At 37.8% G+C, this 20,000-nt stretch overlaps 2 protein-coding genes and 1 pseudogene across 3 annotated transcripts in view; 1 reads left to right on the top strand and 2 right to left on the bottom strand.

Annotated features, from left to right (window-relative positions):
• The window catches only part of LOC131774461 (prolyl 3-hydroxylase 1), a 14,190-nt gene extending 8,135 nt beyond the window's left edge, over positions 1-6,055 (top strand). The window contains exons 7-11 of one of the 2 annotated variants that reach the window (XM_059090484.2): positions 2,020-2,127; positions 2,684-2,834; positions 3,088-3,214; positions 4,249-4,321; positions 4,822-6,055. In XM_059090484.2, the coding sequence (XP_058946467.2) occupies positions 2,020-2,127; positions 2,684-2,834; positions 3,088-3,214; positions 4,249-4,321; positions 4,822-5,067 (705 nt within the window). In that variant the 3' untranslated portion in view covers positions 5,068-6,055. Of the gene's footprint in view, positions 1-2,016; positions 2,128-2,683; positions 2,835-3,087; positions 3,215-4,248; positions 4,322-4,821 lie in introns of both variants that reach the window. The other variant, XM_059090483.2, reaches the window with a different exon arrangement.
• A 6,452-nt stretch (positions 6,056-12,507) lies between these two features.
• LOC136279366 (beta-1,3-galactosyltransferase 5-like) lies at positions 12,508-16,583 on the bottom strand (annotated as a pseudogene).
• A 2,416-nt stretch (positions 16,584-18,999) lies between these two features.
• LOC131774463 (beta-1,3-galactosyltransferase 5-like) overlaps positions 19,000-20,000 on the bottom strand; it is a 2,499-nt gene continuing 1,498 nt past the window's right edge. The window contains exon 2 of the mRNA XM_059090485.2: positions 19,000-20,000. This exon is cut by the window's right edge and continues 392 nt beyond it. Within this exon, the coding sequence (XP_058946468.2) occupies positions 19,630-20,000 (371 nt within the window). The 3' untranslated portion in view covers positions 19,000-19,629.

Raw genomic sequence — 20,000 nt, 5'->3', positions numbered from 1 at the left:
AGTAAAAGGGGGAAATTATTTACACATGCTTCATGCAAAGATACAAACATACCCCCTGTGACGTTTATCTGTAATCCGTCGCCCGGCCTTCCAACAACGTTACACCCCCTATAGACATTTTGATTAAACCAATGTGGTTGTAAAGGAATTTGAACATGAAAATACACTTTTACTGCCTCCAATTAACTTCTGGCAACCACACTTTTCAAAGTCTGAATTATCCCCCAAAGAGATATACCAACTGCTTTAGTGCATGATTCGTAATTCAATCTACAGCATGTAATTATGTTCTTCTTAACATGATATATTTACTTACCTTGCTTGTGTTTGTAATTTATTTTGCTTTGAATAGTTCCACACAGATTTGCTGCCAACTTTTAAGTTTTAATCGTAAGGCATAAAGATAGGCTTAAATATTAGAACAAGCTGGCAGCCATCATTTGATAATATAAAGTTATGTAACACTTGCATGTATTAAACAACCTTGTTGGAAATTTTTCAGTTTAACTTCAAAGAATGTTTTATTTTCCTTTTCTGAATTCAAGTAGATATGTGTACTATGTGTTAGTCAAACTCACCACAACAAGCTCTGTTTAACAAGAAACCAAAACGAAGAAATGGTAAAAACAAAAAAACAAGAAACCAAAACAAAGAAATGACAAAATAGTAAAAACAAGAAGCAAACACATCTTAAACAAAAACACCAATTAAAACACTTTTTTTTTGGCCCATCTGTGTCAAATAAACCTTGGAGTCATACTTCATCATTTTCCAAACCCCTCTATCATATAAAAAGAACAGAGTACTTTTGATGTATTTGGAAACGATATGCAAATGTTCTTACAAAGAATGGCATTTGCAGCCTCTGTTAGTCATCCTGCACCTAAAGTAAATATATTTCAACTGATTTTTGCCAGCTTGTTTATCACATTTAAATGATAAGGTTAAAGACATGACCCTCTAAAATGGTAAAATGTCATGAAACAATGATTACTTGTGGCTACATTTAAACAATAAATAATTTTGAGCAACGTAAATGTTTACCCTAAAAACAAAAACCTTACTTCATTTTTATTTTTATTTTTTTGTAATTTCAGATGTTTTTATTTGATTTGGTCCATAACTGATTGGCTTGATTTGATATGAATAGATAAACATAATTGTAAATTTAAAAAAAGAGTTGCACTTAATTGAATGTAAACAAAATGTTTTGATTGTAAATATATGTAAAACTAGGATTTAAATTGTAAACAACATTAAATTGTAATTTCTGGCCAAAATTTTGAAATTGTTTTGAAGCAAAAAGAGATGTAAGGATAATGCTGTAAAGAAAGTGTCAAGTGCCAGTTTAAATCTGAAATTTTCCATTCTGTTTGTCGAAAAAAATAGAAACACACACAAAAACTTGAATCTTGGAGATTATTGATGACAAATGTCTTGATATGCAGTCACTCAACAAATTCTTCTCTAAAGAAACCTTTGACTTCCTTTTTTTAGAATTTTGTTCCGATTGCGTCACAAGGATGTTCAGAAAATAGTTTGACGAGAATAAAGCCAGTGGTCAAGTAAACCGTTAAACGAAAATAAGAGCGCGACATAATTATCCACTAGTTTAAACATGCTTGATAAAGACTATAAATTCATCCTCTGAAATTTAATTACAGTGTACCTTCCCTAAATGATAGAATTAAAACCATCTTGATGTAAATCATGATGAACTTGAGGTTTTCAGCAAATTGGATTGACAAAGGATTCTGTTTTATCAAATGAGAGTATTGAGGAATTTTTTGGAAGTTGAAGTTTTAACACTTGCAATTGATGTCTAGCTTCCCTGTGGTCCATTAATTTATATCGTGATTGCATATCAAGAAATTTTTGTCTTGTACCAATAAATCTCAATTCTCGATCATCGTTTTTCGCAAAGAAAAATGGTTCAAGCATCGTGTTCATCGAGTTTTCCAGCGAGGGTCATGTCGTACTATACATTTGGGTCTTGATCTGTTTGGTTTGTTCCAGAAGACAGCCACACTTGGTGATGGTTATGATCAACGGAACAAGGACGACAAGCCATTCTCTTTCACTGAGAAAGAAACCTTTTCCGGCGTCACGATACTCTCTGCTTCAAAGGTACATCAATTTTTGTGTGTGCATGAAAATTTTGTCCTCTTTTGAATTACTGACAGAGGTATTGACCGAAATTTAGTGATCAGTGCACAGTAATCTGAATCGATAAGTCTTGATTTGAGACCTGGTCATCGGGTGATCGAGGCACTCAGGGAAGGACGCGTTACCCTCCCTGTGCCTTTTCTTCACTCGAAAATCACAAAACCGTAGGTTGAGCCACGTATGTTTATTTTCGAAGTGAATGGGTACTGGCGGGACACATTTGAAAATAAAACGTTCGAAAATACTGGATGAAATGGAGAGGTATTTCTCTAATTGAGAATTACGGCTTACTCATGAACGTTAAATGACGTTCAAATTCCACAGCTAATTTCCAGTTTCTTTTAACCAAGCGGGAGAAACTTAAGCCAAGCGAGAATTCTGCGGAGTAAACACTTTCACGTGTCAGCGTTTACTCTTCAATACAATTCAAGTTACACCGTGGTCGTTAAAAATATGGTCTCTAGAATCTTGCTTTTCTCTCCTGGCTTACCGCTATTTTGTTATTTGAATCTATCAGGCAGCTCGTCGAAAGGAAGTACCTCTAGAGGAAGTGGAGCTGTACTTCAACCTGAGCGATAAAGTTCGGCAGTTTACCGAGGATTATTTCCAACTAGACACACCTTTGTATTTTTCATATTCACATCTTGTCTGCCGCACCTCGCTAATGGGTGAGTTGAATTGCTTTCACTTTTAGCCGCAAATTTGACGATTTGACGATTTTACTGAGGCTCTCTACCGGCGGCAGAGTGACGTCATATAACACGATTCGTATCAGGTTTTCGTAGACGTTCCCTGCCTTCCGTTTCTCCTTCGGCCGAGGGTACGGCTACACGAAGGCATATACCAGCTGAAATTTAGTGACATCGAATTGCTCCTTTGATGAAAATTTATTGTAACCGAGGCGATCTCTATCCAACCTAGACCCCAATGATCCCAATCCAGGCTTCCATTTGAGCCACCCAATTCATTCCGACAACTGTTTACTGAACCTTGATGGACTGGGCTCTTGTCCCAAACGGTCGCCAGCTTATACGTGGAGAGATTTCAGGTATGTCAGAATATTTCAAGTGACTATGATATGGGAGTTGGGCGACCTTTGATACCGTTTTTGCTCAGCTTGCGTGGCTTTCGCATAGAATGAAGACAGAGGGAAATAGAACCTCTAGCGTTTAGAAGGCTCGAAGTGTGATCGCTTTACATAGCGAGTTTTCTGCCGCCCTAATTTTTGCTAATGTGTAATCATATTTATCATGTCCCCCATTTTCCCTCTTATACCTAAGAGCGACCAGCATCGAATTTCTGCCCCCAGTAATATTGCTGAATCATTATTTAACATCAGGGCCGGGTTTTTCAAAGCTGGGTTAAGATATCACAGGGTTAGTGTGAAAACTGATTTCAGATCTGATAGCTTTAAAACAAAATTCAGTCGAATTATTTTTGTCTAGAATATGACTATTTGATGCTCTAAAAAGAACACAAGAAATTATTCCAAAAAATGCTTTTGAATGAAGGAATGAAGAAGCTCAGATTAAAATATAATCTTGGGTTAGCTCTAATCAGCCTTTGAGCAATTGGGCCCACATAAAGGAAATGATCGCCAAGCTAACTGATTGTTAAACCAATTCTCCTTGTCAGCACCAAAGGAAATGTATGGTGAAAAGTAAGGAGAATATGGATGCCTATATTAAGGCGTGAAGGGTCAAGACAGATGGTTAGCAAGTGGGGAATGAGAACAGGGTGGATTGACCATTTCCGAGTCTTTTTTTTTTCGGGCTTTTTATTCTTAAATACTTCTTTTTTGGTAGTATCGATTATTTTTATCTCAAATAGAAGGCAACACTGTTCACATTATGAATTTTGAAAAGTCCCTCCCCCCTTGTGTAGAAATCCTGAAGGCTCCACACAACCGCCATCTCTTTGCGGCTCCTATCCCATTCAAGCCTTATTTTTCCGGAATTTACCTTTAAGTGGACTTTTTCGTGCAATAAGAACAACGCTCACTCACTTCTACGAAATGGTTAAACTGCTGTTACAATTCTTATCAGTGGTATTCTGTTCCATTTTTCTTTAATTTAATTTCAGTGCTCTGCTGTATCTGAATGGCGATTTCAAAGGAGGGGAGTTTCTGTTTGCTAATCCTGATGATTCTGTTCAGGTATGACCCTTTCATGTCTCACAAGTGACAAGCAAGTAACTTTAACCAGTAGACAGGTGATAGATGTATTAGTCAGAGACTGCAAATGTTTTACTTCCAGGAGGGAGCCTGATTGATGACCAGATCATGGGATTTAGTAAACGGTTAAACGGCTCACAAATCCACAGATAATCTAGTTTTGATTTAAAATACAGCTATGCCGCTTAAAACACCACTCTGTGGAATCATCATGCTAAGACGTACTGAACCCGGATGATAATGCTAGTATGTATCTGCTTTGAAATGGAGCACTCCCATACTTTAGGCAGTTTGAAGCGTGACTGTCATCCGCCATAATTATTCTCTAGTTCTCAAGACATTCGATGTTGCATATAATCATCCACGCAACCAACCATTAAGTCACACAACGCGCACAAAGAGGGCTTGTTGCACTTGCGTGACGAGGCGCGCTCGATTAGGCACCTATATAAATCTTTCTCAGCAATCCTCGTGTTTCGCAGGCTAAACTTAAACCTGAATGCGGACGTGCCGTAGCTTTTTCAGCTGGACTGGAGAATCTTCACGGTGTGGCCGGCATTCGAGAGGGGCGCAGGTGCGCTCTGGCTCTGTGGTTTACTTTACGAAAAAAACATGACGAACAACTTCGAAAAGTTGCCTGGGAAACTTTTCAGATGGCAAAAGAGGAAAAGCGACTGGAAGAATTGCCATTGTTCAAGCCTGAAGTGGCGGCACATTCTGAACTCTAACCGAAGCTTCCATTTCGAAAATTCAAAGTTTATACTGAGATCAAGCCCTCCCTTTCAAGCATGAAGCGTAGACGATGAGAATTAGTCAAGCGGCGAGTGCAAGTCAAGCGAGGAGCAAACGGGGAGAACTTGTCTTCAGCCTATTTACCAAACTGCTGAACAGATGACTGTGGGCGGTGGGAAAGGGTTCTGACATAGTCCTAGACAAGCGTAAAACTAGACTACTTCTTTTGCACTTTATTAAACTTCGTTTTTTTTCAAGCCAGTTCTAGAGGCAAAGACCTTGAAGTGTCTGTCTTTTCAGGTAACCACTGGAAGTATTGCGGTTTCTTTTAAGAGAAGTTTCTCCTATTCCTTGCCCCTATTGATCTAATTTGTGATCATTCTGCGACGGAAGAATTTGAAGTTGTTCTCGTGTGATAGTGGAAGCAGTTCTCACTTTTTTCTTGCCTTGAAATTGACCGATTTATGTCCAAAAATAGTCTGTCGTACGAAGTAATTTTATCCCTCCTGGATACGTTCGCATGTGCTGCGGGAAACAGCTGGTATAACCCGGTTATCGTGCAGAGTTTAAGAGGTATGATTATACGTCAGACTTACTCTGAAACTCTGATTGGTGGAGAGCATACATTCAATATACAATAACGTGTGAAGTTGTCATGATAACGCAATATCTGCAGCAGGTATTGGGTTATCGTGTCGAGTTCAAAATCTGCCTAGTCTGTAAGATCCTCGTCCTATAATTGTCCTTAAACTTTTGCAGACTCAAACATTTGCAGCTAGTTTGAAAAATGTATTAAAACAAAATTATTTAATTCGGTTTCACATGATATCAAGAAGGATCCAACCTCGTGTCTGTGTTATCTGCGTCAGCTTCTGGCTTCGACAGATAACTCAGACGTCGGTATTGATAACTCGTAATACCACGCTCAGACTCAACTAATAATGGCTTAATACCCAGATGTGCTGGTAAACAAGTATTTTCTTAGAGGGAAACTTGAAAATGGATAAAAAGTCTTTAGAGGATACCATTCAGTGAAGCCCTCAATGTATCTGCGCGGTTTACAGTCATCTCGCCACCAGGAAGACTCGCCACCAGCGAGCTCGCCACTGCGGCAATATCACCACCACCAATTGCCACCAAACTTATTTGATGTTCATCAAAGGAAAAGTAAACCAAAGTGACTGTAACTTATTAATCGAACGAACGGACGACAAGATCGACAAGAAATGTGATCGATCGCGTGCATTTTTTGTCGTAAAACGAGTTTTCTGAAAGCTCCCAAGGAGATTCTGATAACTTTTAACTTCAGAAACCAACGAGCAGCAAGTTACAGCTCAGGAAAATGTGTATTTATGTAATCACACATTTAATAGCTATACTTAATACAATTATAATATTCGCTAACGGATGAGTGTTTGGTGGCGAGATCGATTACACTTGGTGGGGAGGTGACTGGGTACCATATCCGCTTGCTGGTGACCTCGATGCAACAAAACGAATGTTTCCTAATTCTTGATGTCAAAGGAAACTGAGAAAGTTTGTTTTGTTTTTGTCTGTATTTTGAAGGCCACAGGTAGGCTTTGCATAAATGCAGAAATATACGTGTAGACACACGGTAAAATTTCTATATTAATCAAATTTTTGTTAGAGCATCTTTCTCAATTACAAAGATATGATATGTGTGATATTATTGCCTAGAATTCAGCTATTGTGGCAAATTTGAGGAAGCAAAATTTAAATTTACGAAGAGATATTACATTGTATTATATTTGATAAGCAAAGTAACCAAGAAAATTGAGGAATCCTGTTAAAAGCGGAGTGTAACGTTACATTCTGCAGTTGCGAACGGATTACCGTGAATGAAGAGCAAAATTATACGTTAGTAAAAATGTGTCTTCAGCTTTAGTTTACTGTCAAAGCTTTAGCCTTTCCTATTCGCTCTGACGAAGGGATAACGCACGGAATGTCAGTTTTAGAAACTCGCTACGGTGGCTAATTTACATCGCCAACTCAGTTAATAAAACGAAAGTACCTTGTAACACCCTCCGCCGACGTAGCACCACAGTTTCTCAAGAAATTTACCCCATGTTTTCATTTGTAGTTTAATAAGTCACCTTTCATGTGTAACAAATAATTACTGTTACATCGCATCATGGTTAGATCGCTCCATCAAATAAGTTACTTCGCTCCCAACATAAGTTACCTACTGTTGGCTGCGCATTCAATGTTATTTCGCTCGACACGTAAAAAGAAGAAACTCAAAATAGCCTAAAAAGCGGCACCGGTAAAGCTGATTTCACCTCCATGATCGAAGACCTTGGCCTATATGAGGCTAACTCCGACAAACCCTTCTTTATACATGTCATGGTTTTGAACTTTTAAAGTCTAGAAACTGCGTTGATTAGAAGAGATTAAAAATAACTCTCAGGTATAGACTACCCAGAAGGGTATAGAAGAGATTAAAAGTAACCCTCAGGTGTACACTACCCAAGAGGGCACGAAAATTGAATTCAAACTAATTTATATCAGGAGACCTCTCTTTGTCTGGTCTCTTTCTTTTGACTGAAAGTCGAGGCATCCACTGTTAACTTATATAATTATTGTCCTTTACTAGTTCCCGAATGTCGTTGTCAAGCTCGGCTATTCTTGGCTGATATCTTTGCAATTTCCCATGATTATTCGACTAGAGGCATTTCCCGCCTAAAGTGTACGGTCGAGAGCGATTTGGTTTACTGCATCAACAACAGGATTATATTTTGAGACCTCGCGAATCCATCTGCTGGAATTCCCCCTGTCTAATTAGTCTGGCATAGATACCAATTGAAGATGCAACCCTACATGTTGTTTGGTTACCGGGCGTTGAACGAACAGCCTTTGTTGGTGCGCTTGAGACCTACTGCCGGGATAGAGCGTATTGTAGTCATTGCGGAATCGACGAAACAATTCGTTTGCAAAAGCGTTCGGCCTGATTTCACATTTAACTTTTTCGTAAGCACATACCAGTACTTTTTGGGGTCGAGATTGGATCCCGTAACTCTAGAAAGCTCAGCCGATCGATCCAAGACTTCAACCTCCATGATGAGATCACGCCAAGTGATTCTAATGCAAGATTTATTGTGTTTTTGTGTTTTTTATTGTGACACCAACCGACCGCAAGCGTTAATGTAATTCTCTATACTGAGGACAGAAATGTAGCGCCTTCGTAGAATGCAGGCTGCAAATTTTTTTCGGGGCCAAAGCTCCTAATGATAAAGGACGTGATTAAACGCATCTTTTATTGCGTCCCCCTTTACCACGAACTAAGTGTCTCTAAGAACCGTGTAATTCGGAATTCGGTAAGAGAAACCAAAATCTCCCCAAAGCTTCCTCGGCCAATGTGCTTTTTCACATGGAGCTTATTGCATTCATACTGCGGAAAGTAATATCGTAAAAAAACACCTCAAACGGCCCATGAAGGCCAAAATATACCACAAGTGTTAATGTCAACAATAACTAATCATTAACACATAGTGTGATCTGCCTGTTCTGCCCCTGGACTAAAAGAATTAATTACTCGGGCTTTCCGAGGGAAATTCCGGCTTGGTTCTTCTTCGTCGTTCGGTCGCAAATCGCAGTCAAGTCCTCATCACGCATGCGTAACGTTTTGACTAATGAGCACACAGGATGGTGAAATGGCGGACGAAGAGAAGCTTTCGCGGTGCAAAATCAGCACAGACAATGTGTATAAGACGCTCAAAACGCATACAAAATATGCCTACATCGTTCGCGGTAGACCCACACTGAAAGATTTCGAGCGTTTTCGGAACGGGTCGTTCCGTGAATCTTATAAGATATCTCTTTATGAGCGAACATTTATCGGGGAACCTTTCATCGAGAAACATGCTATATCAACCGAGCTATCTAATGTTAATCGAGAGAAGCATAGATGCAAATCTCATCGTGTATGTAGACGTGAACGTGAACCAAGCAGAATACCAATACGAAGTTTAAAATTTTAAGGAACAAGAGCAGAAAGGTTAGAAAAATTTGTCTATGCAATTTGCCTCCCATGTATCCCCATATCATTTACATTACACTTATATTAACTCTAAAAAACTATTAAATAAAAAGACATTTAAGGTTAACTTTTGTGAAAGAATTCGTCAATGTATATGAAAGGTGAAATATCGTACCAGTCGATATTTGAAATTGTTTTCTTGTAACAAACTGATGTGTTCTTGCAAGAACGAAGCTCGTTTAGCAAATTTTTGCAACTATAAATTAAGTAGAGACAGAAAAAAATCCTGGCCCTCCAACATATGTTGACCCTAACAAAACAATAGTAGCTTCCTATAGTCACGGTAACGAGTTAGTTTTGGACAGAATGCAGGACAACAATGTGTTGCAATGAGTTTGTGTTCTTTGATTTACAATGACACACAAGGGATCAGCTCTGCAAATGATCTTATACAAATAATGAATATTGGAATTCAGCTTTATTCAAGTTTGTCATGATTAGCCAGACAGGCATATTTAATGCAGTCAGAATTACCAACAGCATTAAATGTGTTTGATACTGATTATCAACTGGAATACAGTGAAAGCTACTCTGGTACTGTTCACTAAGAAATTGCTATAGAGGGATATCAGTACTGTTCATCTTTACCAAGAGCCTTTGAGTCACTCATATTTGAAAGCTACACCAATTTCATGTTAACAGTAGGGTGTATTACTGTAATAGTAATATGGGGTTCAAAATATTTGAATCTCATGTAAGAGACTTGTATGGTAGAGGGCAGCCTCAAGGTACATGTGTTCTTCTTAAAGTACTTTCTCTTGATAGTTTAGTGCATTATTTTCAGAGTATACATAACAACAATATATTTGAAGGGAGAGGAGCACAAATTGAGAATATTCAAAATAGGCTGGTTCTCAACACAGGCTGAATGAAATCGTAAACTTTAATCTAAGTTGTGGTGTAGCTTTATACTCTCTTTACTACTCTATAAAGAAATCATGTTATTACTGGAATTACAACTCATCCTTACCCACTATTGTTGACAAAGGCAAAAAGATGTGTTGTAAATCAAGTTTAGAACACAATGAGTAATCACCAGTTAATCTTCCAAGAACTGTAGATGTTTGTGAAACTGAAGTAAATTTGGATAATTTGTTTGAGAGTGAAGGACTATTGACTGATTCACTTCAATGCAAATCAATACTTGAGAATGAAATAATACATAATAGTGAATGTACAGGGTTTTGGCATCATTTTCTTTGTACTGCAACAGTTGTACCTTTAAACCCACAAAAAGATCAAATTTTATGTATTCCCCCTGCCTTATAATGAAAGACACATGTCTCCTATTCAGTACATTAAAAACATAAATGGAATGGCTTCACTTGTTGATGCCATTAGAAAAATACTAGAGAAATATAATACTCTAACTAGGGCAATACAGAATACTGTTTGCTACATGTTCAAGTAAAGTAGTTGATAGAAAGGAAAGAAAAAATTGATGATTAAACATAGAAAAAAAACAATACTATAAAGCAATGGAGCCAGCAGAGAAAAAAATATTCTTAGAGAAAAGCAATTTAGGAATGTGAAAAATAAACAGGAAATACAGGAAAAACTGTCCCAAAAATACAAAACAATGGATACTGGGTAATCAGTATCTTCAGGATGCACCAGCCATGACTGAATGCATTGAATATCACCCTCTGTTTGTGAAGCAGTTCTGAATCTAATTAATAACTCTGTGAATGGTTGGTCATCCTTTTGTCTCATTTTTTTAGTCAACTCTATCATCTTGAAAAGTAGCTAGGAATGGCACAAATTGTAAACATTATTTTTACATTCTTCAAAGACAAATTTTCTTCAAATTGGTGGAAGTTAATACAAATCAACAACTTTAATAATGCTAAGTCTTGCAAATGGACAGTTGTTTGATGTTGACAATATTTCTTTTAGTTGTTGATGGATGTACAATAAGCAAAGTATTTGATACCAAAGAGATTTCATCAATTATTATCAGTTTTAAATACGACAGTGCTATTTTTTTTTGTATTTCCTTTTGGTCTGACATTGGTATTATATTATCACCTGATTCTTTAGGGATTGCATACCACGAGAAAAAACCAGTTACAGGATAAACCAATAATTACATAAAAACTTAGGCAAATGCAAGCACAAAAAACAAACTTTATTTCCAACAGAAAGCCTGCTTGAACGCAAATATGCGTCTAGTTTTGATTAAAAATTAGCTTTGATTATCTTTACCTCTTTTAAGGCTTCTACGTTCCCGCCTATTAATATATTTTTAATACCTGAAATTTAAGTTGTGTATCAACATAGTGTTTATTTGGGAAATGCATTTATTTTGCCGTGTGGGGTTGTTTTCGAACCTCAGTCACTTGCACCGTAACGTCTAGAATTTTCTTTCGATATTCAAACTACAGGGACATCTAGTAGAGCAGTCTTCTTTTTGAAATGAGGTACTTCGTACAATCGCTTTGTGTTCAGGGAAGGTAAGATAGGGAATCAATTGCGTCAGATAGATAAATTGTCTGTTTAAATGTAAGTAGCAAGTTATAATGACACTTCGCCCTATTATTGAAACGAAAAATCTGCATTATAGCAATATCCACCTCTTCAACTAAATTTGCATACATCTGGCTGTGATGTATAGTTTTCCTTTCACGTGACCATATCAGTACGTTTTTGCTGTTTGGAAAAGAATGATCCAAAAGGAGACGAAAAGGTATTTTTGGTTTTAGTCCTTCTGGGGACGACATCATTGTATCCACCATCCAGTTTGGTATCTTATGGGGCTCGTCCTTTTCAATCATCGCTGTTGAAGAACCAATAAAGTGATACCCTTAAAATCTAAACCATGCTCTTCAAACAACTTCATCAAGATCCTTGACAGCAACTTCTACTTCATAAATGAAGCACAGAACATCTCTCATGACCACGATATCTTGTACGCAATATTATCATCTTATGATCATTTCATCCGCTTCAGGTAAATTTAAAAAAAGGAATAACATTCGCAAGTTAGGGGCTTTCGAAAGAGCATTTAAACCAAGGTGGACTATTGTTTTCTTGACCTTGAGCGAGCCTCTGGAATCAAACCCGAGATACAAATGGGCTTCAAATGGGCAGTAACGTATTGTAATTTCTCGCTTCATTTGAAGTTTGACGATGACGTGTTTGTCACATTCCAAGGGTTTTTTCCTTTTTGAGTGCGCCCAACACGCTGAAGGAAAGGCTTTACGCTGGCAATCATTAAACAAATAATGTTCCTTTTACCGCTTAACAAAGATAATTTCTACAGAAATGTCAAATAAAACGTGTTTTCGCTCTTAAATTCAGCAACAAACTTAGTTCGCTAAGGCGCAATACTATCTTGCATCAGCCCACAGGGCGAATAGAATTAACTCCCTTGAGATATTCAGAAATTTAAATTTACATACATTATTAACCACGAAGTTACGAAAGTTTCTATCTTCATCTGGCATTCTCCTCCAAGTCCTGGTGGATTCCATACCTCAAATGTATTATCGTTTGTGGCACTTACTCCGTTTTCTATTTGAGAGAACGCCTATGTAGACATCGTCCAGTCGAAAGAGCGGAAAATAAGAGAACGTTTCGACAAATAGGCTTACAACGTCGTGAGGTAAAATATATCCAAAGCCGGGGCAGAAATCCAAATATCGTCTCGTTATATTCCTCGTAAGTTACCTTCCATTTTCCTCCCTTAAAAGGAACATTATTTGTGTAATGATTGCCAGCGTAAAGCTTTTTCTTCGGCGTGTTCGCGTTTTCGCGTCGTCGTCCAGCTTCAAAAGAAATGAGAAATTACAATACGTTACTGCCCATTCGAAGAGCATAAAATGAAAATGTTTACTCTATCCATGTTCGCCTAGTAGTTCAGTCGCGTGGTAGTTACACGTGCACTTTAGTTTTTATTCAAGATTGTTTTTATTCAAGACAGATTACATGCTTTGTAAGGTTTTGATGTACTACAGGATGTTTTACTTGATGCTATGCGCCCACAGTTTCCGGCCTTAACATCATAAAGAGAGGAGTGCAGTACTGGCTTTCAAATGGTGTTATAGACAAAGACGAGCTCGAGGAAAGGCTGAAGCAGATGCCGTGGTTCAAAGGTACGCGTGTATACTGTTTTTTTAATGTCCTTAATCACTGTCAGTAATTGAAGTGGGGTATCAGTTCATTTGTAACATGTAGGAACATAAACAACAGTGTGTTTATTGCATGTACCAATCAGTAATCATCGCCCAGTAATAAGCCCTTTCCAGTCCGTAGATAGTTTTTATTATTTTAATGTCAGTATTATATGTGTACCCTCATGCAAAGGACGGCAGTCATCGCTACATTAGCCGTTTTGTCCAGTCATCTTAGTTTGAACAACAACATTTAGCTGCAATTATCTTTCAGGAAAAAGTTGGGCTACCATCCATGGTTTCAAGCAAGTTCAAATATAATCTGTTTATTGATAATTGTTTTGAATTTTTAGCTTTTCAGTTTTTCAGTTTTATCTGATTCTCTTCTTAGCATATGAAGCCAGCAGAATCCCAAATGATGTAACAAGGAAGGATTCTGGAAAAGCACAATTAATTTCCCTGACAAAATTGGTAAATCATTATTGCAAAATTTCTTACATGTATAAAAATAAAAATTGTACATTTACCCTCGGATACATCTGTATTAAGTCCGCAGGTGTAATTTTAACGACATTGCTTATCATTAAAGCAAGCAATTTCAAATTTAAAAAGAATACAACTTTCTAAAACTAGCTTTAAGCACAAAGCTACATTCTTTGCTTCTCAAACAAGTAGATTTAAGGCTGCAGAATTGTTTTAACAGTCACACCTGTCTTTGTTCAACAGCTTAGGAGTACCAAAAGCTACCTTTTCCCGCACCACTGAGAGTTTGTAATGGAAGGAATTCTTACAGCAGATGAATATGTGGTGTGGACACCAATTCCTCACATAGTTGAGCTCCTTTTTAATTGCGGAAGAAATGGTCGGACTAATGAAGAAATTGCAGATCTGAAAGCCCCCAGCTGGAGACAATGTATCCTCGCAGAGGAAAGATGTGGTCCTTCAAAATGCGTTATTATCCTTCACCGTCTCATTCATCTTCATGAAGATATATCAAGGTTTTCATCTCCTGATAAATTTTGGTGTTTCCAGTCAGTTGAAAGGTAAAGTTGACATGGCATTAACTTTTGAAATCAGTCTTGGTATATACAATAGACCGACAACGGTAAATGTAGATTTAGGAACCTAAAAATTTCATTCTTAATAATATACATGGAAAAATTACTCAGTTCTGATTGATTAAGATAAATGCAGTTTTCAGGTAATTCAGTACAGAAGAGAGTTAATTCATTGCAAAAGAGGGTTAATTCAGTGCAAAGAAAGTAACAAATCAGACATTCTGATTGGTCAGTAATCAAAGAAACTCGCAGATAGCCCATAAAATACGAGCCTTGGATGTTGCAACAAAATTTGAAAATTTGAAAATTTGCGAGCGAAACAATGGCCGGCGTTTTAAGTAGGTTTTCTTTCGCCACCGCAGCTGAAAAACAGCTCAAACAACGAAAACACTGTAAAAAGCGCTGCTTTTTTGTTGTCGGTTTGGGAAAAGTGGTGTTTAGAGAAGGGAATTGCCAAGGAAATCGAAAATTACGAGCCGACCCAGCTTAACACTTTGCTCGAACGATCCAACGCCGAAATTAAAAACAAACATGGTTAAACCTCGGAAACGACGATTCCATTTCATCGAAAGTGATTCGGAAACAGACTGAACAATTCCTTGAACCGTTTAGCCGGACTTTGAACTTTTTTGCGCCTTAAAGGTGTGAAGATATCATTGCATATTATTTTTTTGATCGTACGCGGTTGCTTTGACCGAACGCACGGTTTGAATAAATTATTTTTGCACTTGATGCGCGCGCTTTGCTTATGCTTAATTATGATAAGCCATCTCGTATTTTCCATGTATATTTTTAACACGTAATCACACGATTTTTCTCGTGCAATTTGGAATAGACAAGCAATTGTTAATTTTTTCACAGACCACAAATTGCACTCGCCCTACGGGCTCGTGCAATTTTGTTAGTCTTTAAAAAAATTTACTCGTGCTTATTTATTCCAAATTGCACTCGAAATCATGTGATTACCTAGACAAAATGAAAGGGTTCAATTGATATGAACACGTCTAAAAGATAGAATGTCTAAATTAAATACCACTAAAACGTTAAAGTCTTTGTCGTGGCAGTGGCGATCAAGAATGAAAGAAGTCTTGCAATATACACAAACACGTCGTCGTCTAGCTTCAAAAGAAACAAGAAATTGCAATACGTTTCTGCCCATTCAAAGCCCATTTTCATCTTTAGGGTTTGATTGTAGTAGTAGTTAAAGGAGCTGGTTTGCGCAAGGTCTTGGTGGGCTTCATCTACCTCTGACAATAGGTTTGATACGGTTTCATTACGTGTTTGAGTGACAAGAAAACGACAGCCATCTTGGTTTACATGCTTTTTAAAAAGCTCAAATCTTTCGAATGTTATTCCTTCTTTTAAAGTTGCCTGGGGCGGATGGAATAATCATAAAAGGATGATAATATTGCGTACATGATATCGTCGTTATAAGAGATGTTCTGTGCTTCATTTGTGAGGTAGAAGTCGCTGTCAAGGATCTTGATGAAGTTGTTTTGAAGAGCGTGACCCAGATTTTGAGGGTATCACTTTGGCTGTTGGTTCTTCAACAGCGGTGGCTGAAAAGGACGAGCCCTTCTTTCTAAAATATCAAGGTGGAGAGATACGTATGTCGTCCGCAGAAGGACTGAAAGCAAAAATGCCCTTTTCGTCCGTTTTTGGTCATTGTTTTCCAAACGGAAAAAACGTAGTGACATAGTCACATGAAAGGAAAATTATACATTATGCCAAACGTACGCAAATTTAGTCGAGGAGGTGGCTATTGCTACAATGCAAATGTCTCGGCTCAGCTAAAGTGCAAAAGTGCCATGATAAATTACAGATTATATTTTGACAGACAATTTATTTATTTGACGTAATTGATTTCCTATCGTACCTTCCGTAAACACAAAGCAATTGTACAAAGTGCCTCATTTCAAAGAAAAGACTTTGTTCTACAAGAATATTGCTTCACACCTTATCTGCTGGGTGGGTTGTAGATTTTGCTATTTGGGGACTCTGTTCTAAGATTTAAAGAATTAACTTCAATTATCTTTGTCTCTTTTGCGGTTTTTGCTTTCCCGCCTATAAACTCTTTGTAATGCCTGAAATTTTAGTTGTGCATCTAGAGAAAGATGTTTTTTTCGTCTTGTCACAAGCGTGGGACAAAGAAAAAGTTCTGAGTCCCCATGAGGAATCGAGCCTCAGACCTTCGGATTTCGCGCTCCGATGCTCTAACCACTGACCACAAAGACTCCGCAAGGAGCAAGGTCTATTACGAAGTTCATATGACACTCGTCTTGCATACTGCTTGGATCAGCAATGTCGCTAGCGTAATGTTTGCATTGACACTTTGCATTGATAGCGTAATGATAACATTCTGTGGGTTTTAGATATTCCTATTGGTTCCCGAGAAAATCAGTTTTGAAGCTGGACAATAAACAGTAATATTTCGGTTGTTGTCATGTGGCGGGAAGTCACAGGAAAAATACTTCGAATTTCGTAAAAAGCCTCACACCCTTAAGTGTATTGATATCTGACGAATTTACGGCCGTTTCATTTGACACTCTTCTCCCACATCATCCCTAGCATCCGCGTGGGTGCCGTACTTTAAAAACCTGCATTTTTGTTCGGCAACGCTTATACCAAAGTAGTCACAAAAACGAAGACCTTAGGAAAACGAAGACCCATTACGAATACGAAGACCCCCTACGAAAACAAAGACTCATCACCAAAACGAAGACCCGTCACGAAAACGAAGACACATTACTAAAACAAGTACAAAAGAGGTCGGTTTACCTTTGTGGACAAAGATTATGTTTATAAGACACTACGAAAACGAACATCCTTACGGAAATCTTGAATTCTGAATTTAGCACGTCTGTAATTTATCACGGAATATTTCAACATTAGAGCCCCAAGGAGCCTTCAATGGGACTACTTTAAAGCTAAAACGAGATTTAATAGAAGAGACATGACATGCCTATGGAAGATGCGCTGCGTGACGCTTTAAGCGCTAGAGGTAAAGATATCATTACATAAGATAACTGTTAAGGAGAATATATGGAATACATATATTCCATCAACTAAAATAGGATAACTGTTTGATTTAATTGCGTTTCCTTAGCTATTTTTTTTTTTAACGTAAAGCAAATATATTAAGCGAATCAAAGAACGCGATGACATTTTTTACCAGCAGCAAAACACACAGGACAAAGCTTGCATAATAGGCTTTGTATTTAATGTTTCCGGAAACTGATTTGAGTGACATTTCATGAATAATCATGACCTATGAGAAGCTATGAAGTGCCTTCTTCAAATTTACGGTGCACGCGGTTTCTTCCACGTGGCGTGCGTGGCCCAACAGCTCCAAAGGCCCAACAGCTTCCCGTTTTTGTGGGAAGGCAGCCCACTGATGGATCAATTTGCAAGTAATGTGTCTTCGTTTTCGTCATGGGTCTTCGTTTTCGTAGGAGGTCTTCGTTTTCTTAACTACCCCTGGACCAATTTCATCCGCAGGCTTGCCAACGCAGACATACTTCTTTAACGGTAATGAAACTACAATTTACATGATGAATAATAAAAAATATCAATTTTGAACTTAAAAACGGTTCACGACATCATAAAAGATGTTTGCTTTCCCCGTAAAGCTACGACCGAGTGCCAAATATTTTCCCGTCTGGCTCGACCAAACACAGTCAATAAGCATTTTGTCATATGACCACTCAAGTGTTGAAATAGGACGCACTAGACGGGTGCACGCTGCGATTTTATGAAATTACCCGAACTTTAACGAATCGTTTTCCAAAGGTTCAAACAACCATTGAGATTAGCCGGGGGCCCGAACTACTCTGGCTTCTTGAATAACTTAGTTACCCTCTCATATATGCCCGATCTAAGTCCCGCTTGACTCGTTCTGACTGTCGAACTAACAACGGTAATTATTTCGTATTTTTCGAACAGGTTGCGTTCAAAATATGGAAGCTCAAAGCTGCTGCATTTAGACGAATGAGAAATCAGTTAACTATAAAATCAATCTTGAATAAATACTAAAGTGCATATAGCTACCACGCCATTTAGCTTCTAGGCGAAGATGGATAGAGTAAACATTTTCATTTGACACTCTTCTCCTACATCATGTCTGACCAAAGAACAATTTGTTGGAACACAAATAAATCCACGTGGATACCTTAATTCAAAGCCTGCATTGTGCCCGGTAAAACTTATGCCGGTTCCTATCTGCTAGCATGCCAACGTAAACATTGTCCAATCGAAAGATTGGAAAAGGAGAGAATGTGTCGCCGAATGTAAGAACCACATCGTGAGATAAAATGTATCCAAACCCCATGGAATGTATCCTACCCTAGGAAGCCATATTTCATGCATTTTGTGCGTCTTGTTTCGAAAGTAAGGGGGTTTCTGTTTTCGGTCTTCGTTATCGAGGTCTTTCAATGTAAAATTGTGTTTAATTGCATGCTTTATTCTTTTTATTGCTATCAGAAAGATTAAAACTGGAGCTGGATATTTTAGGCAAGAAACCGTAATATGATTATGTAAATGAAGAAAATATGGGGCTCTCTGATTTCTCCCCTTCTTCTCTTAAAGGCCTCTGGCCAAAAGTAATTTCGTAAAGAGAAGCTTCAAATAGCCCATATAGGCGAAAGAATACCACAAATGAGTTTATTAACATTTCATTGAACTTAGCTGAGATATTCAGACTGAGATGTAATTTAGATATGCAAGTATTTTCAGAGCCATATTCATAACCGTAAGATATTGTTTGTCTCTAACAATTATTAACCAGGAACATATAGTTGCATATAATTGCTGACATTTACTGCGGTATTTAACTAGTATTTAACTGCACATCGACGAAGAACATATATTTAATATAAAAACTGTTATTGAAATGAGTACAAAATTGCTTGCATTTACTATGGTATTTAACTAGTCAGAGAGCATGAGTGTCTTGAACATCTTCATCTGGCATTCTTCTCCTACATCATGCCTGACTAAAGTATAATTTGTTGGAACACAAATCAGTTGATTAACATTTCGTTAAACTTAACTGAGATATTCAGACTGAGATGTAATTTAGATATGCAATTATTTTCAGAGCCATATTCATAGCCGTAAGATTTTGTTCGTCTCTAACAATTATTAAGCAGGAACAAATATTGTGGTCTGCCACCACAGTAGTAAGTTTCTAAAGCGGGCATTTCGAGCGTTAGCCCTTAGTCGTTTAAAACAAGAGGGCTGTGAGCGACTGCACATCGACAAAGAACATATATTTAATATAAAAACTGTTATTGAAATGAGTACAAAATTGCTTGCATTTACTATGGTATTTAACTAGTCAGAGAACACGAGTGTCTTGAACATCTTCATCTGGCATTCTTCTCCTACATCATGTCTGACTAAAGTATAATTTGTTGGAACACAAACAAATCCTCGTGGATGCCCTACCTCAAATCCGTTATTGTTCGTGACACTTATTCCGTTCCTGTCTGCAAGCATGCCAACGTAGACATCGTCCAGTCGAAAGAACGGAAAAGAAGAGAACGTTTTGACGAATGCACTTACTACGTCGTGAGATAAAATATAACCAAAACCGGGGCAGAAATCTGGATATCTTGTCTGGTTATATTCCTCGTAAGTTACCTTCCATTTTCCTCCCCTAAAAGGAACATTGTTTGTGTAATGATTGCCAGCGTAAAGCTTTT

Source organism: Pocillopora verrucosa, chromosome 3, assembly GCF_036669915.1.
Source record: "Pocillopora verrucosa isolate sample1 chromosome 3, ASM3666991v2, whole genome shotgun sequence".
Classification (NCBI taxonomy): Eukaryota; Metazoa; Cnidaria; class Anthozoa; order Scleractinia; family Pocilloporidae; genus Pocillopora; species Pocillopora verrucosa.
Note: the sequence above shows the minus strand (reverse complement) of the source record. Positions and strands in the feature narration are given on the sequence as shown.